Source organism: Rhinoraja longicauda, chromosome 4 (assembly GCF_053455715.1).
Source record: "Rhinoraja longicauda isolate Sanriku21f chromosome 4, sRhiLon1.1, whole genome shotgun sequence".
NCBI lineage: Eukaryota > Metazoa > Chordata > Chondrichthyes > Rajiformes > Arhynchobatidae > Rhinoraja > Rhinoraja longicauda.
The window spans coordinates 9,188,577-9,212,876 of record NC_135956.1 but is presented as its reverse complement, the minus strand read 5'-3'; the positions used below and the strand labels follow the sequence as shown (position 1 = coordinate 9,212,876).

Genomic DNA, 24,300 nt, shown 5'->3' with positions numbered 1-24,300 from the left:
CCACATCCTTCACGTAATGAGGGCGAATAGAAGAGGGTGGCAGAGTGACCCAGTTGGTATCCTGAGCTCTGGTGCTGTCTGCGTGGAATTTGCACGTTCTCCCCGTGACCGTGTGAGCTCTCTCTGGGTGCTCTGGTCTCTGGCGCTGTGAGGCAGCAACACTACCGCTGCACCACCACGCCGTCCACCACAATGTTAGCGAGGCGTATAAGATCACGAGGGGAATTGACAGGGTGAATACACAGTCTTTTACCCCGAGTTGGGGAATCAAGAACCAGTGGACATAGGTTTAAGGTAGGAGGGGAAAGATTTAATCGGAACCTATGGGGTAACTTTTTCACACAGAGGGTGGTGGGTGTGTGGAATACAGTTGCTGCCTCACAGCGCCAGAGACCCGGGTTCCATCCTGACCACGGGTGCTGTCTGTGCGGAGCTTATGCGTTCTCCCCGTGACCTGCGTGGGTTTCCTCCGGGTGCTCCGGTTCCCTCCCACACTCCCCAAGGTGACTTGGCTTCTGTAGATAGCAAATCGTCCCTGGCGTGTGTCGGATGGAGCTGGCATGCGGGGAGATGGCTGGGCGGCGTGGAGACGGAGGGTCGAAGGGCCTGCTTTGTGCGCTTCCGTGCCTCTCTATAAAGTCTAAAGCCTAAAGAGTGGACTGACTGACTCTCGGGCATACAGACCCAAACTTTTCCAGGCAGACAGGAGAACTTCTGGGAGGTCCCTGTAACCTGGATGTTTATGGAGGCTCGGGATTTGGATGTGAGGCTGGCATGAGCAGAGTTGTAATGAGTAAGCTGTACGCAGACATGCCAGGAGAGCAACTTTTCCCCTCCTGTTTGGAAAACAGCTGGGGAATAAAAATCCTCGCTCGCTGGCCAAGAATGCCCGCTGCCGAACAGCAAACCAGTTGCAGCCGTTCTAACAGCGAACGCCAACAATCAAGGCAGGTTCCTGTTTTTCATTAGAAGGGAGCTCCGCGCCCCTCCCCTCTCCACCACTTACGTGCCTCCAGACTCGGGAGTGAGGGGCATCGCGAGGACCTCTGCTCTGGAGGCCCAACCCGCGTTCCCACCTTCCTGAACGGCAGCCAAGGCCAGCTTTCTTCCTTCCTCTCCCGAGGCCCAGCCCCACTCCAGCGGCATTAGCTCAATCCGCGCCCTTCCTCCACGCGGCAGGCCAGACAGTGAGGGTCAAGCGTCTGTTTGCTCTTGGAAGCCACCCGCGGCCAACCCTGCCCTTCCTCCATTACCAGCCGGGGACACTGGAGATTAGTCAGACAGAGGAAGCAGGCTGGCCGGTTTGCTTCCCGCCCCCCTCCTCTTCTGCAACTTCCGAGACGGGAGCCATTTAGTTTAAATTTATGATTTTACACAGGGACTTGTGGTTTGTCTAACCTCTCCCTGTAGCTCACATCCCCACCTCCCCCCATCTAATCCAGACAGATCAGTCTGAAAAAGGGTCTTGAGCAGAAACGTCACCCATTCCTTCTCTCCAGAGATGCTGCCTGTCCCGCTGAGTTACTCCAGCATTTTGTGTCTGGCATTCTGATAAACCTCTACTGCGCCATTTCCAAAGCCCCCATGTCTTTCAGGTAATAGGGGCGACCAGAAAAGGGCGGCAGAGTGACTCCCTTGGTATCCTGACCTCAGGTGCTGTCTGCATGGAGTTTGCACGTTCTCCCTGTGACCTTGTGAGTTTCCTCCGGGTGCTCTGGTCTCTGGTGCTGTGAGGCAGCAACTCTACTGCTGCACCAATATGCCGCCCACTAAAATGTTATTGAGGCATATAAGATCATGAGGGGAATTGACAGGGTGAATACACAAAGTCTCTTACCCAGAGTAGGGAACCAAGAACCAGTGGGCATAGGTTTAAAGTGAGAGGGGTAAGACCTGGGTAGGACAGGTGTAGATGGATAGGGGCTAAAAGGTCCCAACCCCTCAAGAAGTGTCTCAACCTGAAACGTCATCCATTCCTTCTCTCCGGAGATGCTGCCCATCCCGCTGAGTTACTCCAGCATTTTGTGTCTATCTTCAGTTTAAACGAGCATCTGCAGTTCCTTCGTACACACCCAGCCATTTAAGTTTAGTTTAGCTTATCGTCACGTGTACCGAGGTACAGTGAAAAGCTTTTGTTGCGTGCTAACCAGTCAATGGAAAGACAATACATGGTTACAATTGAGCCATGCACAGTGTACAGTGTATTTACAATGTATTGCAGTATATTTACTGTACAGTACAAGGGAGTAGAGGTTTAAGAGTGTGGAGCGATTGTAATATATGATGGTAGATCTGCTTCTGTGGCTAGCAGGCAAATAGTCACCTGGGTTGGCCGCCATCTTGGTCAATAAATCTCACTGTTCATTACGTCAAGAATTGAACCAGTTGCGTTTGCTTTGGTTCTGTTTTGTTCTGACCTTCCTTCAGTCTGAAGAAAGGTTCTCACCCGAAACGTCACCTGTTCCATTTCTCCAGAGATGCTGCCTGACCCACTGCGTTACTCCAGCTTTTAGAGTCTAACTTCGGTATAAACCAGCATCTGCAGTTCCGTCCTGCACATTGCTTTTTATCCATCTTTAAATTTAGGTTTAGCTTTGTTATTGTCCCATGTACAGAGAGGTACAGCGAAAAGCTTCGCTTTGCATGTGATCCAAACACAGCAGATCATACCACACATAAATACAATAGGTAGAACATTTTTACACAAAGGGTGGTGGGTGTATGGGACGAGCTGCTGGAGGAGGTAGTTGAGGCAGGAACTATCACAAAGTTTAAGAAACATTTAGACGGGTACATGGAGAGGACAGGTTTAGAGGGATGTGGGCCGAACGCAGGCAGGTGAGACGAGTGTAGATGGAATATGTTGGTTGGTGTGGGCAAGTTGGGCCGAAGGGCCTGTTTCCATGCTGTATGTTGCATGTAGAGTGATACAGTTTGGAAACAGGCCTTTAGGCCCAACGCCCACACCGACCAACATGTCCCATCTACACTAGTCCCACCTGCCTACTTTTCGCCCATATTCATCTGCACCTGTCCTATCCATGCACCTGTCTAATTGTTTCTTAACCGTTGGGATAGTCCCTGCCTCAACTACCTCCTCTGGCAGCTCGTTCCATGCACCCACCTCCATTTGTGTGAAAAGGGTGACTCTATGACTCCACTGTGGAGTACTGTGTTTACATATCTGTTGAGCTGCTGCAATGTAAGAGTGTAATTGTTCCGTTTCAATACATGTGGCAATTAGACATTCTTGACATTTGACATTAGTGATGTCTTCTGCATCTTAGCCCAAAGCTCTCAAATTTCTGTTCCTAGGGTGGCACGGTGGCGCAGCGGTAAAGTTGCTGCCTTACAGCGCTTACAGCGCTGGAGACCCGGGTTTAATCCTGACTACGGGCGCTGCCTGTACGGAGTTTGTACATTCTCCCCGTGACCATGGATAGGACAGGTTTGGAGGGATATGGACCAAACGTGGGCAGGTGGGACATGTTGGCCGGTGTGGGCAAGTTGGGCCGAAGGACCTGTTTCCACGCTGTATCACTCTATGACTTTATGACCTGCATGGGTTTTCTCCAATCTTCAGTTTCCTCCCACACTCAAAAGACGTACAGGTTTGCAGGTTAATTGATATAAATGTAAATTGTCCCGTGTGTAAATTGTCCCGTAGGCTTGTATACACTGGAATTTAGTAGGATGAGAGGGGATCTTATCGAAACGTATAAGATTACTAAGGGGTTGGACACGTTAGAGGCAGGAAACATGTTCCCAATGTTGGGGGAGTCCAGAACAAGGGGCCACAGTTTAAGATTAAGGGGTAGGCCATTTAGAACTGAGATGAGGAAAAACGTTTTCAGTCAGAGAGTTGTGAATCTGTGGAATTCTCTGCCTCAGAAGGCAGTGGAGGCCAATTCTCTGAATGCATTCAAGAGAGAGCTAGATAGAGCTCTTAAGGATAGCGGAGTCAGGGGATATGGGGAGAAGGCAGGAACGGGGTACTGATTGAGAATGATCAGCCATGATCACATTGAATGGCGGTGCTGGCTCGAAGGGCCGAATGGCCTCCTCCTGCACCTATTGCCTATTGTCTATTGTTGGAATAGTGTTAGTGTGCGGGGATCGCTGGTGGGTGCGGACTCGGTGGTCGAAAGGGCTTGTTTCCGCGCTGTATCTCTAAACTAAACTGAGCTTTTCAGCTCGCCACCCCTTTAGTTGGCTTTTTAACCTTAACCAGACGTGAACTCTTCAGGATTTTTTTCTACTTTCAACGCACTTTATAAAGTGTAGCAATGGTTATTGTATCGCTTAGTCGAAGAACTCATTTGGGCCAACTAACTTTTACTTTCCAAACTTATTTAATTTACAAAAGAGAATTATGTGGAGAACCAAAAAATTTATGGGGACTTTCCTGTCCTGTGCCTCCTCCATTGCCAGAGTGAGGCCACACGCAAACTGGAGGAACAGCACCACATATTTCGCTTATGGGCAGCTTACATTTCGGCACGGTGGCGCAGCGGTAGAGTTGCTGCCTTACAGCGAATGCAGCGCCGGAGACTCAGGTTCGATCCTGACTACGGGCGCCCTCTGTGCGGAGTTTGTACGTTCTCCCCGTGACCTGCGTGGGTTTTCTCCGACATCTTCGGTTTGCTCCCACACTCCAAAGACGTACAGGTTTGTAGGTTAATTGACTGGGTAAATGTAAAAATTATCCCTAGTGTATGTAGGATAGTGTTAATGTGCGGGGATCGCTGGGCGGCGCGGACCCGGTGGGCCGAAGGGCCTGTTTCCACACTATCTCTAAATCCAAATCTCTAAATCCAAATCTAAATTTAAAATCCTAGTGGTATGAATGTTGAATTCTCCAATGTTAGGTAACTACATAACTCTCCCCCTCCCCCTCCATCTGTCATATACTCCCCACACATCCCCCCCCCTTTTCTCCGATGTGCCCGCCTGAACCCGTGTGACGAAGGGTCCCAACCCAAAATGTCACCCATCCTTTTTCTCCAGAGATGCTGCCTGACCCGCTGAGCAACTCCAGTGTGTAGGAAGGAACTGCAGATGCTGGTTTACACTGAAGATAGACACAAAATTTGGTATAAACCAGCATCCGCACTTCTTTGTTTCAACATACGAGACTCGCGCCAATTTCTCCCCTCCCCTCCCCCATCCCCTCCACCTTGGTTAGTACGGGCGTCAGAGGTTATGGGGAGAAGGCAGGAGAATGGGGTTAGGAGGGAGAGAGAGATCAGGCACGATTGAACGGCGGAGTAGACTTGATAGGCCGAATAGCCTAATTCTACTCCCATTCCTTATGACCTTATGACCTATATTCCTTCCTCGAGCTTCACAATTTGCAACTCTTCAATCCTTGTGTCTCACATCCTCTGTCTTTTGATCCCTGCCCTTTGTCCAACTGTTGTCTGCCCATCAAAAATCCTTCTCAACTATATTCACCTATCACCCACCCCACCTCTCTTCCCACTTTCCTTCCCCACACCTGCAATCAGCCTGAAGAAGGGCCCCGAACTGAAAAGTCACTTACCCGTGTTCTCCAGAGGTGCTGCCTGACTGGTTGAGTTACTCCAGCACTTTGTGTCTTTTACATGAACCACCACTTGCAATTCCTTGTTTCTAAACTATAAATGCATTAGATTTGCCTAGAATTTTGTGATCCTCACTTGTTTGGTCAGTGCAGTGGGCAGCACAGTGGTGCAGCAGTAGAGTTGCTGCCTTACAGCGCCACAGACCCGGGTTTGATCCTGACTACGGGTGCTGTCTGTACAGAGTTTGTACCTTCTCCCTGTGACCTGCGTGGGTTTTCTCCGGGTGCTCCGGTTTCCTCCCACACTCCGAAGCCGTACAGGTTTGTAGGTTAATTGCCATCTGTAAAACATTGTAAATTGTCCCTAGTGTGTAGGATAGTGCTAGTGTACGGGGTGATCGCTGGTTGGCGTGGACCTGGGGGGGCAAAGCCTGTTTGAGTCTCAGCAACATGGTAGGGTTCTGAGGAGTGTTATAGAGCAGAGGGACCTAGGAGTGCAGGTACATAGTTCCTTGAAGGTGGAGTCATAGGTAGATTGGCACATTGGCCTTCATCAGTCAGAGTATTGAGTATAGAAGTTGGTGGGGCATGTTGCAGTTGTATAAGTCATTGGTGAGGCCGCATTTAGAGTATTGTGTTCGGTTCTGGGCACCACGTTATAGGAAAGATGTTGTCAAACTGGAAAGGATGCAGAGAAGATTTACGAGAATGTTGCCAGGACCAGAGGGTCTGAGCTATTGGGAGAGGTTGAGTAGGCCGGGACTTTATTCTTTGGAGCGCAGGAAAAATGTTCCCCATGTTGGGGGAGTACAGAACCAGGGGTCACAGTTTAAGAAGAAGGGGTAGTTCCATTTAGGACTGAGATGAGGAAAAACGTTTTCGCCCAGAGTTGTGAATCTGTGGAATTCTCAACCACAGAAGGCAGTGGAGGCCAATTCACTGGATGTTTTCAAGAGAGAGTTAGACTTGGCTCTTAGGGCTAACGGAAACAAGGGCCGAATGGCGTACTCCTGCACCTATTTACTATCTTTCTATGTTTTCTATGATGAGGGATGATCTGATCGAGGTGTATAAAATCATGAGAGGAATTCTCTGCCTCAGAAGGCAGTGGAGGCCAATTCTCTGAATGCATTCAAGAGAGAGCTAGATAGAGCTCTTAAGGATAGCGGAGTCAGGGGGTATGGGGAGAGGGCAGGAACGGGGTACTGATTGAGAATGATCAGCCATGATCACATTGAATGGCGGTGCTGGCTCGAAGGGCCGAATGGCCTCCTCCCGCACCTATTGTGTATTATCGATTGTCTATCAGGCAGGGTCTCTTTCTCGGAGTAGGGGAATCGAGGACCAGAGGGCATGGGTTCAATGAGAGATGAAGTAGTGGAATGTGTCTAGTTTACTCATCTCTGGTCCCGACCAAATGCCACCACGCAGTTTACCCACTGAGTTAATTTCACCACAGACTGCAGGGGGAAAGCTTGGACACTGTGTGCAGTCTATGAGGAGTATTCCACATGCTGCAGCATGGTTGGAGACAATTAATTATTCAGACATTCACCATCTGTTAACAGGAAAGCATTCCAGACCTGTGTTACTAGCAGCAAAGTCACGAACTAAACATGCCAACATGCAAATAGCCTATTGTACACGCCCTTCACCCAGGCCTATGCAATCTTGCTCAAGACATTACTCTTGGTTAACAGACTCATAAATCGTGGAGTCATCAGTGAACTAACTGCCTCTACCCTGTACTCCACCCAACCCAAATAACCCTTTCTCTGCTCCCAACGCACACACAGGAGAAAAATAAAACTTTTCTTTTCACAAGGCAGCCAAAACATAACTTCCCTGGAAAGTACTTTAAAGAAGTGTGTCTCCGATGTCCTGTTAGGTTTTTTTTTTAACGTAGAATATCAAGCGTGGAAGAGCACGGCATATGAACAGGCCCTTCGGCCCACAATGTCCATGCCGTACCTGATAGACAATAGACAATAGACGCAGGAGGAGGCCATTTGGCCCTTCGAGCCAGCACCGCCATTCAATGTGATCATTCTCAATCAGTACCCCGTTCCTGCCTTCTCCCCATACCCCTTGACTCCACTATCCTTAAGAGCTCTATCTAGCTCTCTCTTGAATGCATCCAGTGAATTGGCCTCCACTGCCTTCTGAGGCAGAGAATTCCACAGATTCACAACTCTCTGACTGAATTTTTTTTTCCTCATCTCAGTTCTAAATGGCCTACCCCTTATTCTTAAACTGTGGCCCCTTGTTCTGGACTCCCCCAACATTGGGAACATGTTTCCTGCCTCTAACGTGTCTAACCCCTTAATAATCTTATACGTTTCGATAAGATCTCCTCTTATCCTTCTTAATTCCAGTGTATACAAGCCTAATCACTCCAGTCTTTCAGGAGCCAACTCTTACCTGTCCGCACATGATGATCCATATCCCTCCATTCCCTGCGTACCCACGACATATTCGAAAGCCTCTTAAACGCCACCATCATGTCAGCCTCCGCCAATGGTTCATTGGTTCAATTGTACTTTATTGTCACCTGTACCGAGGGTAGAGTGAAACTCACGTTTGTGTACAGTTCAGTACAAGTATCACTATACATAAGCACTGAGAAACATCGTAGATAAGCATCTCAGATACAGTCCAAGTGCATAGCAATAATACATTGAGACAGTGTACAGGGTCGTGTGGGAAGGAACTACACATGCTGGTTTACACTGAAGATAGACACAAAATGCTGGAGTAACGAGCTTTGTCCCCTTTGATCTCTCGCTTTCACACCTTACCCTTCCATATCTCTGTGTCTCCCTCTCCCCTGACTCTCAGTCTGAAGGGTCTCGATCTGAAACCTCACCCATTCCTTCTATCCCGAGATGCTACTCCAACATTTGGTGTCTATCTTTGGTATTGACCAGCATCTGTAGTTCTTTGTCTCCACATCTGTGGAGGGATTGGATGGTGTAGGAAGGAACTGCAGATGCTGGTTTAAACCGAAGATGGACACAAAATGCTGGAGTAACTCAGCAGGTCAGGCAGCATCTCTGGAGAGAAGGAGTAGGTGACGTTTCAGGTTGAGACCCTTCCTCAGACTGAGATATGGAAAGGTACATATCATATCATATCATATCATATATATACAGCCGGAAACAGGCCTTTTCGGCCCACCAAGTCCGTGCCGCCCAGCGATCCCCGTACATTAACACTATCCTACACCCACTAGGGACAATTATTATTTTTTTAACATTTACCCAGCCAATTAACCTACATACCTGTACGTCTTTGGAGTGTGGGAGGAAACCGAAGATCTCGGAGAAAACCCACGCAGGTCACGGGGAGAACGTACAAACTCCTTACAGTGTAGCACCCGTAGTCAGGATCGAACCTGAGTCTCAGGCGCTGCATTCGCTGTAAAGCATCAACTCTACCGCTGCGCTACCGTGCCGCAAATGAATGTCTCAGTGTACTACTGCTCTACAGTACTGTATCTGAGATTATTATCTAAGATGTCTCAAAGTTACTCCATCTAAAAGCTTATGTGTAGTGATACTTGTACTGAACTGTATAGAAAAATGAATTTCACTGTTACTTCGTACATGTGACGTAGAGAGGTATATCTCTGGTGAAGGATGATGTAAGAAAATAACTGCAGATGCTGGTACAAATCGAAGGTATTTATTTCACAAAATGCTGGAGTAACTCAGCGGGTCAGGCAGCATCTCAGGAGAGAAGGAATGGGTGACGTTTCGGGTCGAGACCCTTCTTCAGACTGATGTCAGCGGGGCGGGACAAAGGAAGGATATAGGTGGAGACAGGAAGATAGAGGGAGAACTGGGAAGGGGGAGGGGAAGAGAGGGACAGAGGAACTATCTAAAGTTGGAGAAGTCGATGTTCATACCACTGGGCTGCAAGCTGCCCAAGCGAAATATGAGGTGCTGTTCCTCCAATTTCCGGTGGGCCTCACTATGGCACTGGAGGAGGCCCATGACAGAAAGGGAGTGGGAGGGGGAGTTGAAGTGCTCAGCCACCGGGAGATCAGGTTGGTTGAGGCCGAGTGAGCGAAGGATGATTAATGAAGGATGATTGTGAGTATTGTACTAACATTACTGACTATGTCTTAGAGTGATAGAATCATGCAGCAAGGAAACAGGCCCTTCAGCCCAACTCATCCATGCTGAACCAAGATGCCCCATCTAACCTAGTCCCATTTGGCCATATGAATTAATGGAACGTATAGCTAATTGATAGGATTAATCCTAAGATTAGATTTGTCTCTCCACATCATCACTTCATAGTGACTCTGGGTCTTTTGGTGTTGAGTCATATTGACCAGAAGCCTTACGAGCTTTTATAAAATGTTGGTTTGGCCCCCACTGCAGTATCAGGTTAAATTCTTAATATCGCGCGTCAGCGATGATGGTCAGTCTTCCGAGAGCGTACAGATTAAATTCATCAAGGCTGAGGTTCTTAACTGGATAGAATGGAACATCTGTAGTAGTTCCGAACCCAAGGCACTGCGAGAGGATCTTGGACAGATTTATTTAAAATCATGATAGTAGACAGATTTTCCATTGAGTTTTTTAATGAGAATGATCCCAAAAATGAGTGGGTTAACATATGATGAGCGCTTGACAGCACTGGGCCTGTTCTCGCTGGAGTTCAGAAGGATGAGCGGGGATCTCATTGAAATGTACAGAACAGTGAAAGGCCTGGATAGAGTGGATGTGGAGAGAATATTTCCACAAGTGGAAGTCTAGGAACCAGAGGCCACAGCCTCAGAATTAAAGGACGTTCCTTTAGGAAGGAGATGAGGAGGAATTTCTTTAGTCAGAGGGTGGTGAATCTGAGGAGTTCATTGCCATAGGAAGGCTGTAGTGGCCAAGTCGATGGATGTTTTTAAGGCAGAGATAGATAGATTCTCCATTAGTGCGGGTGTCAGGTGTTATGAGGAGAAGGCAGGAGAATGGGGTTGGGAGGGAGAGAGAGATCAGCCATGATTGAATGGCGGAGTAGATTCGATGGGCCAAATGGCCCAATTCTGCCCCTCTGGCTTGCTCATGTTCATATTCGTAAGTGATAGGAGCAGAATTAGGACATTCGGCCCATCAAGTCTACTCCACCATTCAACCATGGCTGATCTGTCTCTCCCTCCTAACCCCATTCTCCTGCCTTCTCCCCATAACCCCTGACATGCTAATCAAACATTTGTCAATCTGAGCCTTAAAAACGCCCAATGACTTGGCCTCCACAGCCGTTCCAAGTTTCAATGAGGTTCCCCCCTTCATCCTTCTCAACTCCAGTGAGTACAGGCCCAGTCCCGTCAAACGCTCATCATATGCTAACCCACTCATTCCTGTGGCCATTCTCTCCAGAGCCAGCACATCCTCCCTCAGATATGGTGCCCAAAATTGCTCGCAGTACTCCAAACGTGAGGAAGATATGTGGGGGATGCAGCTTTAATGACTCTCATGGAAGTGCAAGGGTTTGCTGTGCGTATGCTCTGGGACTTTATTCGTCACGTGTACCGAGGAGGTTGTACAGGGCCCTGGTGAGACCACATCTGGAGTTTTGTGTGCAGTTTTGCTCTCCTAATTTGAGGAAGGACATCCTTGCCATTGAGGCAGTGCAGCGTAGGTTCACCAGGTTAATCCCCGGGATGGCGGGACTGTCATATGAGGAAAGATTGGAAAGATTGTATTCTCTGGAGTTTAGAAGGACGAGAGGGGATCATATAGAAACGTACAAAATTATAAAAGGAGATAGCTAGATGCAGGAAAAGGACAAGCTATTTGCAGGAAGAATGTTCCCAATGTTGGGGGAGTCCAGAACCAGGGGCCACAGTTTACGAATAAAGGGGAGGCCATTTAAAACTGAGGTGGGAAAAAACTTTTTCACCCAGAGAGTTGTGAATTTATAGAATTGGCCTCCACAGAAGGCAGTGGAGGCCGATTCACTGGATGAATTTAAAAGAGAGTTAGATAGAGCTCTAGGGGCTAGTGGAATCAAGGGATATGGGGAGTAGGCAGGCACAGGTTACTGATTGTGGATGGTCAGCCATGATCACAATGAATGGCGGTGCTGGCTCGAAGGGCCAAATGGCCTCCTCCTGCAACTCTTTTCTATGTTTTCTATGTACTGAAATTCTTTGTTGTCCACAGTTCAGTACATGTATCACTATACATAAGCACTTTGATACATCTTAGATAAGCATCTCAGACACAGCACAAGTGTCCGGCATTTTGTGTCTAAACTAAACTAACCATTTGCATTAGTTTTGAATAATCGGTTGGGCTTTGCGTTGTACTTATTGGCGAGGGGATGGAGGATCAGGAAATGTACTGATATTTCTGCTGCTCACCTCCCTTGAAACCATGCTGTGGGCTCCCTAGATTGTAATCCAGCACTCCATTCTTATTTTACTTGTTCTGCTGTTGAATCACTCGGCTACATCTGCCATTTCCACCCTGACTGTCTACCATATCTATGCCTTTATTCTCTCTCTCTCCTCTTTATCTTTTGCCCTCCCCCTCTCTCTCTCTCTCCATTTTCCTCTCTCCTCTTCTCACCATCTCACTTTCTGACTCCCCCTCTTTCACCTCCCCCCTGCACCTCTCTCTCTCCCTTTCTTCCCTTCTCTCTCGTTCTCTACCGAAATTCACCCCCTTTCTCTCTCCACCGCTCTCTCTATTTCTCCTCCTTTCACTTTTCTCTCTCTCTGTCTCTCTCTATTTCTCTCTCTTCCCCTCTTGCTCCTTACCCCCCTTCTTTCTCTATTCACCCCCTTTCTCTCTCTCTCTCTTGCTCTCTCTCTATCCTCTTTTTCTCTCTCCCCCCTCATGTTCCCTCACCCCCTCTGTCCTCCCTCTTTCTTGTTTTCCTCTCTCTCTCTCTCTCTCTCTCTCTCTCTCTCTCTCTCTCTCTCTCTCTCTCTCTCTCTCTCTCTCTCTCTCTCTCTCTCTCTCTCTCTCTCTCTCTCTCTCTCTCTCTCTCTCTCTCTTCTCTCTCTCTCTCTCTCTCTCTCTCTCTCTCTCTCTCTCTCTCTCTCTCTCCTCTCTCTCTCTCTCTTCTCTCTCTCTCCTCTCTCTCTCTCTCTCTCCTCTCTCTCTCTCTCTCTCTCCCTCTCCCCCTCTCTCTCTCCCCCCTCTCCCTCTCCCTCTCTCTCTCCCTCTCCCTCCCTTTCCCTCCCCCCTCTCTCTGTCCCTCTCTCTCCTCCTTGTACGTCTCCTTTTAAGGACTGTGTGTTAGTGTCATAGCTGCTCGATTAAATGCTGGCATCTGTAATGACTTGCAATTGATCAAGATGCCACACATAGAAGCTGACACGGTGTGGCATTACACAGCCTCGCTGTTGAATGTCATCATTGAGGATCGGTGCTGTTAGTTGGACAATTAATAGTGGCTTAAGGGGGATGGACAATGCTGTCACAGTGCCATTGAAATATAGGAATGCTTTTCCCCACTCTCTTTCTCACCCCACCCGTTTCTCTCCCGAGAAGGGTCTCGACCCGAAACGTCACCCATTCCTTCTCTCCAGAGATGCTGCCTGCCCCACTGAGTCACTCCAGCTTTTTGTGTCTAACTTCCGTTTAAACCACCATGTGTAGTTCCTTCCGACACAACCTTTGGGAGATGTTGGCTAGATTCCACGATGCCCTTCAAAACTGAGTCAGTGTGTCTATCTTTTGTCATCTCTCTCCCCCTCTCTCTCCCACCTCTGTCTCACTCTCTCTTTCTCTCCACCTTCTCTCCCTCTCTCTCTCTCTTTTTTCTCTTCCCCTCCCCTCTCTCCCGCATCTTCTCTATCTCTCTTTCTCTCCCTCTCTCTCTCTCCCTCCTCTCACCCAAGCTCCCTTTCCTTTTCTCCCCCCTCACTCTTTCTCTAACCCTCCTTCTCCATCCAACCCTTTCTCTCTCCTCCATCCTTTTCTCTCTCTCTGTCTGCCTGTGCCTCTTTCTCTCTCTTCTCCCCTCTGAAACATTGCTCTCTCTTTCATCCCCCTCTCCCCCTCTCTCTCCCTTTCTCTCTCTCCTCCCCTCTCTCTCTTTCTCCTACTCTCCCATTCTCTTTCCATCCCACTCTCTCTCTCTTTCCCTCTTTTCCTCTCTCTCTCTCTCTCTCTCTCTCTCTCTCTCTCTCTCTCTCTCTCTCTCTCTCTCTCTCTCTCTCTCTCTCTCCCCTCGCTCCTTTCTCTCTCTCTCTCTCTCTCTCTCTCTCTCTCTCTCTCTCTCTCTCTCTCTCTCTCTCTCTCTCTCTCTCTCTCTCTCTCTCTCTCTCTCTCTCTCTCTCTCTCTCTCTCTCCTCTCTCCCTCCCCCCCCCCCCCTCTCTCTCTCTCTCTCTCTCTCTCTCTCTCTCTCTCTCTCTCTCTCTCCTCTCTCTCTCTCTCTCTCTCTCTCTCTCCCCCTCCCTCCTCTCTCTCCCCAGCGTTGACTGACATGTTGAACATTTCCAGCGTTCTGTTTTATTGCAGTGGTGCTTGCATTAAAAAGTCAGTCTGGATTATTTGTTTAAATCTCTGGAGTGGGTCTTGAACCGGTGACCGTCTGACTCAAAGGCAGGTGTGTGAAGCAGTCAGAGGCGATGAAAATCTGGAGCAGTTTCATTACTTCCTTGAATGCCACCTCGGCTCTCTCAGTTTTCCACTTCATGGAATCATAGAGTCATAGAGTGATACAGCGTGGAAACAGGCCCTTCAGCCCAACTTGCCCATACGGGCCAACACGTCCCAGCTACACTAATCCCACCTGCCTGCATTTGGCCATATCCCTCCAAACCTACCCTTCAGTAGACTTTAGAGATACAGTGAGGAAACAGGCCCTTCGGCCCACAGAGTCCGTCCCAACCCATACACTAATAATATCCTTCACACTAGGAACATCTTACAGAAGCCAATTAATCAACAAACCCCCAGTCTTTGGAATGTGGGAGGAAACCGGAAGACCGGGAGGAAACGCAAGTGGTCATGGGGACCACATGGGTTCTGTACTCTTTACAGACAGCACCCGGAGTCAGGGTCGAACCCGAGTCTCTGGCGCTGTGAGGCAGCCAATCTACCGCTGCGCCACCGTGCCGACCTCAGTCTGACATAACTAAATTCTTCTGAGTGGTGTGACTGACGCTAATCTGTATTTGAAGTAGCTCAACAAACCGTGCAATGAAAGAACTTGGAATGGTCAAAGATGCTGCTCACCTGCAACCCCCACATATTCAGAATAAACTGTAAAAGATGGATTTCTCCCTGTTAAGAAAGAAAAAAAGCTGGAGTAACTCAGCGGGTCAGGCAGCATCTCTGGAGAGAAGGAATGGGTGACGTTTCGGGTTGAGACCCTTCTTCAGACCGAGAGTCAGGTGAGAGGGAGTCACAGAGATAAGGAAGGGTAAGGCGTGAAAACGAGACATCAAAGGGAACGAAATTCAAAGAAAATGTAGAATGCATCATCGTTAGCTGAGGGGAAGTTGACAACGACGCACACAATCAGTAGAATTTATGCAGGGGGACAGAGAAAGAAGTCGGACAACTAAGATGGGGGAGGGATGGAGAGAGGGTGAAAGCAAGGGTTACTTGAAGTTAGAGAAGTCAATATTCATAATCGCTTCTTCCCATTAATTTTCTTTTATGTTCTTGTATTAACGAGTGATCATTTCCTCTGTATAATCCTCAGTGTCTCAGTAACACAGTGCTATTTATTGGTGCAAATGTCAAGAGTAGAAACTAAGTAACTTCAGATGCTGGTTTGACCAAAGAAAGACGCAAAGTGCTGGAGTAACTCAGCGGTTCAGGCAGCATCTCTGGATTCTCAGGATCATCAGGTTGGATCACAGCTTGGTTTCCATCCAAGACCGCAAGAAATTGCAGCGAATTGTGGACCCAGCCCAGACCATCACACAAACCAACCTCCCTTCCATTGACTCCATCTACATCTCACGCTGCCTCGGCAAGGCCAGCAGCATAATCAAGGACCAGTGACCACTCCCTCTTCTCCCCTCTCCCATCAGGCAAAATGTACAGAAGTGTGAAAACGCACACCTCCAGATTCAGGGACACTTTCTTCCCAGCTGTTATCAGGCAACTGAATCATCCCACCACAACCAGAGAGCAGTGCTGAACTACTATCTACCTCATTAGTGACCCTCGGAATATTTTTGATTGGACTTTGCTGGCTTTACCTTGCACTCAATGTTATTCCCTTATCATGTATACACTGTAAATGACTTGATTGTAAGCATGTATTGTCTTTCTGCTGACTGGTTAGCACGCAACAAAAGCTTTTCACTGTACCTCGGTACACGTGACATTAAACTAAACTGAATTGCACTGGAAAAATAGGATGGGTGGTTTCGTGGTTTGGACCCTTCTTCAGACTCAAAGTCTGGGGTGGGGGACAGATTCACCACCCTCTGACTAAAGAAATTCCTCCTCGTCTCCTTCCTAAAGGTATCTCCTTTAATTCTGAGGCAGTGCCCTCTAGTTCTAGACTCTCCCACTAGTGGAAACATCCTCCCCGCATCCACTCCATCCAGGCCTTTGACTATTCGGTAAGTTTCAATGAGGCCCCCCCCCACCCCCCACTCATCCTTCTAAACTCCAGCAAGTACAGGCCCAGCACCGTCAAACGCTCAGCATACGTTAACCCATTCATTTCTGGGATCGTTCTCCTCTGGAGCCTCTCTAGGGCCAGCGCATCCTCCCTCAGATATGGGGCCCAAAACTGCTGACAATACTCCAAACATGGCCTGGCCAGCACCCCAGCATTACATCCCCGTTTTTTTGTATTCTCGCCCTCTCGAAATAAATGCTCGCATCGCGTCTGCCTTCACACGCTGGTAAGCGCAAACGATCCTGGGATCATTCTCGTACGTCAACACTAATTTGAGGAAGGACATCCTTGCTGTTGAGGCAGTGCAGCCTAGGTTCACCAGGTTAATCCCCGGGGTGGCGGGACTGTCATATGAGGAAAGATTGGAAAGACTGGGCTTGTGTTCACTGGAATTTAGAAGGACGAGAGGGGATCTTGTAGAAACATATAAGGTTATTTAGGGGTTGGACAAGCTAGATGCAGGAAACATGCTCCCAATGTTGGGGCAGTCCAGAACCAGGGGCCACAGTCTAGGAATAAAGGGGAGGCCATTTAAAACTGAGATGAGAAAACAACCTTTTCACCCAGAGAGTTGTAGATTTGTGGAATTCTCTGCCACAGAAGGAGGTGGAGGCCAATTCACTGGATGAATTTAAAAGAGAGTTAGATAGAGTTCTAGGGGCTAGCGGATTCAAGGGATTTTGGGAGAAGGCAGGCACGGGTTACTGATTGTGGATGATCAGCCATGATCACAATGAACGGCGCGGTGCTGGCTCGAAGGGCCGAATGGGCTCCTCCTGCACCTTTTTTCTATGTTTCTATCTATGTTTCTACAAGTGGGTGGGGAGGAGGGTCCCTCGGTTGATGAAGCTGTGCAAATCTCCCATGTTAAAGGGTGATGACGAGTGCTGTTGCCATGTTTTTGTGCAGACAGACTTTTCCATGAGCTGATGTCATGGGGCTGACAGATAAATGCACAGAGCATGGCAGCATGTCAATGCATGACATCACCAGCGGAGATGTCCTTGGGGAGGGATGGGTATGGGGCAAGTAATGTAAATCTGACGGAAAATACAACTCCGAGCCTTGCAGCACAACCTTAACTCTTTCACGGTCACAAACCGATGCAAAATGCAAAAGGGGTACGGGGTGGCGTTCACGAGCGGCGCGGCGGTAGAGGCGCTGCCTTACAGTGCTTGCAGCGCCGGAGACCCCGGGCTCGATCCCGACTACGGGCGCTGCCTTACGGAGTTTGTACGTTCTCCCCGTGACCATGAGGAGGACGGGTTTGGAGGGAAATGGACCAAACGCAGGCAGGTGGGACTAGTGTAACCGGGACATTGTTGACCGGTGTGGGAAAGTTGGGCCGAAGGGCCTGTTTCCATGCTGTATCACTCTATGACCTGCGAGGGTTTTCTCCCAAATCTTCGGTTTCCTCCCACACTCCAAAGACAGACAGGTTTGTCAATAAATTGGCTTGGTAAATGTAAACAATGTCCCTTGTATGTGTACGGTAGTGTTGGTGTGCGGGGATCGCCGGTCGGCACGGACTCGGTGGGCCGAAGGGCCTGTTTCTCTAAATTAAACTGAACAAGGAACTGCAGATAGTGCTTTCTATGAAGAAAGGCACAAAGTGCTTGAGTATCTCAGAGTAAGGCAGCATCTCTAGAGGACATGGATAGGTGACGTTTCATAACATCATAAATTCATGTCATCGGAGCAAAATCAGGCCATTCGGCCCATCGAGTCTACTCTGCCATTCAATCATGGCTGATCTATCTCCCTCTCAACCCCATTGTCCTGCCTTCTCCCTGTGACTTTGAGGACTTTATGGCTATGTCTCCATGACTCTATGACTCCATGACTATGGCAATGACTATTACTCTGATTCTATGACTATGACAGAGAGAACTGACTCTATGACTATGACTACATGACTGAATCTAAGACTCTCTGACCATGACTCTCTGAATCTAGAACTAAGACTACCACTCTATGACTGTGACTATGACTCTGTCCCTGTGTCCCTGTGTCTCTGTGTCTCTGTGTCCCTGTGACTCTGTGACTCTGTGACTCTGTGACTCTGTGTATCTGTAACTCTGTGACTCTGTGTCTCTGTGACCCTGTGTTCCTGTGTCCCTGTGTCTCTGTGTCTCTGTGTCTCTGTGTCCCTGTGTCTCTGTGTCTCTGTGTCTCTGTGTCCCTGTGTCTCTGTGTCCCTGTGTCCCTGTGTCTCTGTGTCTCTGTGTCTCTGTGTCCCTGTGTCTCTGGGTCCCTGTGTCTCTGTGTCTCTGTGTCTCTGTGTCCCTGTGTCTCTGTGACCCTGTGTCTCTGTGTCTCTGTGTCTCTGTGTCTCTGTGTCCCTGTGTCTCTGTGACTCTGTGTCTCTGTGACCCTGTGTTCCTGTGTCCCTGTGACTCTGTGTCTCTGTGTCTCTGTGTCCCTGTGTCCCTGTGTCTCTGTGTCTCTGTGACCCTGTGTTCCTGTGTCCCTGTGACTCTGTGTCTCTGTGTCCCTGTGTCCCTGTGTCTCTGTGTCTCTGTGTCCCTGTGACTCTGTGACCCTGTGTTCCTGTGTCCCTGTGACTCTGTGTCTCTGTGTCTCTGTGTTCCTGTGTCCCTGTGACTCTGTCTCTGTGTCTCTGTGTCCCTGTGTCCCTGTGTCTATGTGTCTCTGTGTCCCTGTGTCTCTGTGTCCCTGTGTCTCTGTGTCCCTGTGTCCTTGTGTCTCTGACTCTGTGTCCCTGTGCCTCAGCTGTGTATTTCTGTCTCCGCAGGTTATCAAGTCTGGGGTGGAGACGACCTGCAAGTGCCATGGAGTCTCTGGTTCTTGCACAGTGCGGACATGCTGGAGGCAGCTGGCCCCGTTCCATGAGATCGGCAAGCTGCTGAAGCTGAAGTACGAGACGTCGCTGAAGGTGGGCAGCACCACCAACGAGGCGACGGGCGAGGGGGACATCACCCCGCCGAAGAAGGCCCCCGCCCCTGCTGTCCCCGCCCCCGCCGCCCCTGCCGCCGCCGCCTACCACCAGCCCAACCAGATCCCAAGGACTACTGACCTGGTCTACATTGACGACTCGCCCAGCTTCTGCCGGCCGAGCAAGTACTCTCCGGGCACGGCCACCAGGAAGTGCTACAAGGACAAGAACTGCGAGAGCATCTGCTGCGGCAGAGGCCACAACACCCAGAGTAGGGAGGTGAAGAGGCCGTGCCAGTGCCAGGTGCGCTGGTGCTGCTACGTAGAGTGCAAGCAGTGCATGCAGCAGGAGGAGATCTACACCTGCAAGGACTAGCCCCCTTTGCGGAGGTGAGCAGAGAGGGCAAAGAGAAGCAGAGAGGGGGGGGTGAGGTTGTGGGGTTGTGGGGTAATGGGGGGGAGAGGGGGGGAGAGGAGCGCGGCGCACACCCGCTCGAAGAAAGGATCCGACAGTGGTGCGAGCTGCCCTCAACTGTCATGGAGCAGGACGGTGGGTGGACGAGACGGTCGAGTTCTTCGCAAATCGCCTCACTCCCCCCCACCACCACCACCGCCGCCGTGAGAGATGGTGAACGGTGGCGGAGTAACGGACGCCTGACGTGAAGGCCGAAGGCGAGCGGCGACGCGGAGGGAATGGCCGTTGGACAACTTCGGTTCCAATCAAAATGGCCGCCGGCCTTGGTTCAGGCCAACCCGCTCTAAGGTCTGAAGCATCCATCCCCCTCCCACCACCACTGAACCTCCACTGAACGAACTTTCTCAACGATACCTTCCAAATATCGGGAGTGTGGAGAGACGGGAAAGATTCGACAACTCCATCAAGCGTGGAACTGTGAAGAAATAGATTTTTGAGGCCATTTCGGATATCATTTCGGATGAATGGGGGTACGGGGAGAAGGCAGGAACGGGGTACTGATTGAGAATGATCAGCCATGATCGCATTGAATGGCGGTGCTGGCTCGAAGGGCCGGATGGCCTCCTCCTGCACCTGTTGTCTATTGTCTATTGACAGACTTTGGTCGAAAGATCCAGCATGGAAACAGGCCCTTCAGCCCACCGAGTCCGCGCCGACCCGTTCTATGCTATGCCACTTTCCCATCACACACAAGGGGTGATCTTGTACAGAGGCCAATTTCACCCAGCTATCTATCGCACAGGACCTTCGGCCCACTGAGTCCGCGCCGACCAGCGATCCCTGCACATTAACACTATCCTACACACACTGGGGACAATTTTTACATTTATACCAAGCCAGTTAACCTACATACCTGTACGTCTTTGGTGTGTGGGAGGAAACCGAAGATCTCGGAAAATACCCACGCGGTCATGGGGAAACATGGAAACAGAAAATTGGTGCAGGGGTAGGCCACTCGGCCCTTCGAGCCAGCACCACCATTCAGTATGTTCATGGCTGATCATCCAAAATCAGTACCCCATTCCTGCTTTCTCCCCATATCCCTTGATTCCGTTAGCCCTAAGAGCCACATCCAACTCTCTCTAGAATACATTGTATTGGAGAACGTACAAACTCCGCACTGACAGCACCCTTAGTCTGGATTGAACCCGTGTCTCCGGCGCTGCAAGCGCTGTAAGGCAGCAACTCTTCCGCTGTGCCACCGTGGCTGCCCATGTTGCAATGTCGCTTACAGTTCCCACGGCTACGTTCACCACCCCACCCTCACCCCGCCCAAGGGCGTAAGACCGTTGCAACCTGGCATTTTCAGGTCCTGCCCAGTAAGCGGGTTCCTGGGGTAGGGCACTGCCCCCGTGTGTTGAGCATGCCCTCCATCGAGAGCAATGAATGGTGGGGCAAGGGGCAGAGTTGGGCTGAGGAGGTGTGGGGCAGAGGATGTGTGGACGGGAGAGACTGTGAGTCACTCCACGGCTTATTTACCGAGATCCCTGCGAAGCTTTCCTGTACGTTCATCTGCCTTTACCGAGAGGTACCGAGAAGGTTTCCAGCATTCTGGACGATTCTGGTTTCTCTCCTTGGTCCTAGTAGAGCAGGGTAAACCAAGATGCTTTAAAGAACACGAGAAGCTGCTCTGGCAAGAGTGGCAATATCTTGCTCATCCTTGGGACCTGCATTTCACAAGATATAGGAGTAGAATCCACTCCGCCATTCAATCGTGGCTGATCTCATCCCATTTTCCTGCCTTCTCCCCACAACCCCTGACACCCGTTCATTTGAACCCCTTGAATCCGATGGCTATTGAGTGCTGGAGTCTTAGGAAGTTTTCTCCGAGATCCATGCCAATGGACATAAAATAAACACTATTTATATCAGTGCTGGTGCTATCCTCAAATTGACCCTAACTCGTATAAAGGTCCATAAAACGTGGACCTCGCCTAGTTACGTGCCCCCAGAGCACGGGTTTTGAGTTCCCACGCTCCAAAGACGAAATTATATCATTGCCTTATGACATCCCTAATAAAACAAAGTCCTCTGGGGATGCTCACCGATTGATTGTGGCTCCCTGTGCAAGATGGGGGATGCAGGCACGCACAAACCATGCACGGGACATATGTGGGGCTCAAAGCAGTCTGTTGAGCTGAGTTAACTTGAACCAAAAGGTACAGCATGGTGAGAGGCCCGTTAGCCCATGCCAACCATTGATCACCTGTTGAAACTCGTTCTACGTAATCCCGCTCTCTCGTACGCTCCCTAGACACCAGGGAGCAATTTTGCAGAGGGCCGAATAGCCTGCAAGCCCGCACGTCTTTGGGATGTGGGAGGGAACCGGAGAGAAACCAGCCCGGTCGCAGGGGGAATGTGCAAACTACACACACACACACACACACACACACACACACACACACACACACACACACACACACACACACACACACACACACACACACACACACACACATACACACACACAGACAGACACAGACAGACACACACACACACACACACACACACACACACACACAGACACACACACACACACACACACACAGACACACATACACACACACATACACACACACACACACACACACACACACGCAGACAGTGGCCGAGGTCGGGATCGAAACCCCGGGTCTCTGGCGCTGTGAGGCGGCGGCTTTGCCCGCTGTGCTGCCCCGTTGTGTTCCTGCAGTCGTTTACCTGAAGTCTGCCCGGAAAACAGACCGACCCATCCATCGCAGGTTACCCAAGAGACAGCTTCAGCCTTACCAGTCTGACGGAGGGTCTCCACCTGAAACGTCACCCATCCCTTCTCCCCAGAGACGCTGCCTGTCCCGCTGAACAGCATTTTTGTGTCCAGCATTTTTGTGTCCATCTTCAGCCTTGCCAAGATGGACGTGTAATTGCAGTTGACGTTGACCCCCAGGCATCTCAGAGCCAGAGCAGTACCATTCCCACTCCAAGTTTACATGACAAAGACAGCACTGGACAATAAAAGTCACGAGGTTCTGTGGAACACTGTCTACTTCTGCCGGGCATCGGCAAGGATGCCAATTTGTTACCGAGTTTGTGCTTCAGACCGAAGGCTAGCAGACACTCTTGTAAAGACATGGCAGATCACGCTGCTAAAATGACTGTCACCAACGCCAGCCTGTGGCCCTTCAGTAGGTTTAACCACCCGGACGTCTGCAAGGATTGGCAGTGATCGCTTATTTGACACATGGGGTCATGCAGCATGGAAACAGGCCCTTCGGCCCTACTCCTCCATGCCGACCACCTGGACTAGTCCCATTTGGCCCCTGCCCCTCTAAACGTTTCCTGCCCAAGTGTTCCCTCAATGTTCCTCACTCTGCTACACCGACAAGACGTATTACCAGGAATGCGTGGAAACTACTGTGGAACCCCCGACACTCCTCATTTCTACTGGTTGGATACAAACAATCCTACCCCCACTTCAGGGCGAGGAAGTTGAAGAGACTGCAACACAGGACCGTACCGAAGATCAGTGAGATATTCAGAGACCATGAAGCTGGAGCTTCTGATGGTACGGTTGCTTTGTAGCAAGATGAGATGCAGTGATGTGCTACTTGCTCCAAGATGATACTAGCATGCCCTGTACATAGTATTGATTATATTGTGCTGGTTACATCTAGCGGTGGAATATCAATAATGCATCGACATTTCAAACAGTGATGTGATCCATTTTGGGGAGCTTGGAGACAGCGGTGGAGTCTCATGCCACGGAAACAGGCCCTTCGGCCTGACCCGTGCATGCAGACCCAAGCGCGAGGATCTAATTGGAGTGCGGGGTGAATGGATTGACCACAGCGGCTGGGCTGTTTCTCGTGGAGCGACCAGCAATCATTTCGCCATCGATCACAAACATAACGAGCGTCAATAATCTTGATCGATCGTCAATAACGGTGAGATGCGGCGGCCACGGGACTGATGGACAGCGTACGGTGGCGCCGCTCTCGACTTGTCCACCGCGGCCGCCGCGGCCTCACTCAGACACACCTTCCCCCATGACCATCGAAGGCCACCTTGCTGAAGAAAACACGGATCACTACTTTTATTTTTGGGGACTTGCGACAGGATTTTGTGCACGTGCGCAAGAAGGAACGGCGGATGCTGGTTTAAACCAAAGATCGACACAAAAAGCTGGAGTAACTCGGCGGGTCGGGCAGCATCTCCGGAGAGAAGGAGTGGGCGACGTTTCGGGTCTTCGGCCTGCAGATCAGTTAAGCATTCAGAGACCATGACGCTGCAACTTCAAGTCTGAAGAAGGGTCTCGACCCGAAACGTCACCCGTTCCTTCTCTCCAGAGATGCTGCCTGACCTGCTGAGTTACTCCAGCATTTTTCGTGTCTATCTAGGATTTCGTGCATCGTGAGTTTCTGGACGTATTCCGGTCGGTTACTCCTGCTCAACCAATACTTTGAATGACTTCATGGAAAGCACTTGGGTCACGTTGATGTAGGGGGACCGGCTCAGACGTGGGATGCAAGAACTGGTCAAAGGACTACTTCATTGAGAGTGGAGATGAGGGTGGAGTGTGTGAGAGGCACGCGGCTGTAGCGAATGGCCTCACATTGTATAGAATTATCCAGACAAATGCTGACTTCCTTTATGTGTTTGGTGAAGCGATGTATTAATGTACTATATGCCCCACTTATAACACACCCTAGGACTATATATTCATCAGTTGGAGGGGGAGCTGGGAATGCCTTCAGTGGCCCAGTGGGGATGTGCACATCCTGGCCAGGGATCTCTCTCATCCAG

General features: G+C 49.9%; 1 protein-coding gene across 1 annotated transcript in view; it reads left to right on the top strand.

Moving 5' to 3' along the window:
* The window catches only part of wnt9a (wingless-type MMTV integration site family, member 9A), an 84,828-nt gene extending 65,409 nt beyond the window's left edge, over positions 1-19,419 (top strand). Inside the window, exon 4 of the mRNA XM_078398481.1 lies at positions 18,904-19,419. Within this exon, the coding sequence (XP_078254607.1) occupies positions 18,904-19,419 (516 nt within the window). The remainder of the gene's footprint in view (positions 1-18,903) is intronic.
* The last annotated feature ends 4,881 nt before the right edge of the window (positions 19,420-24,300 follow it).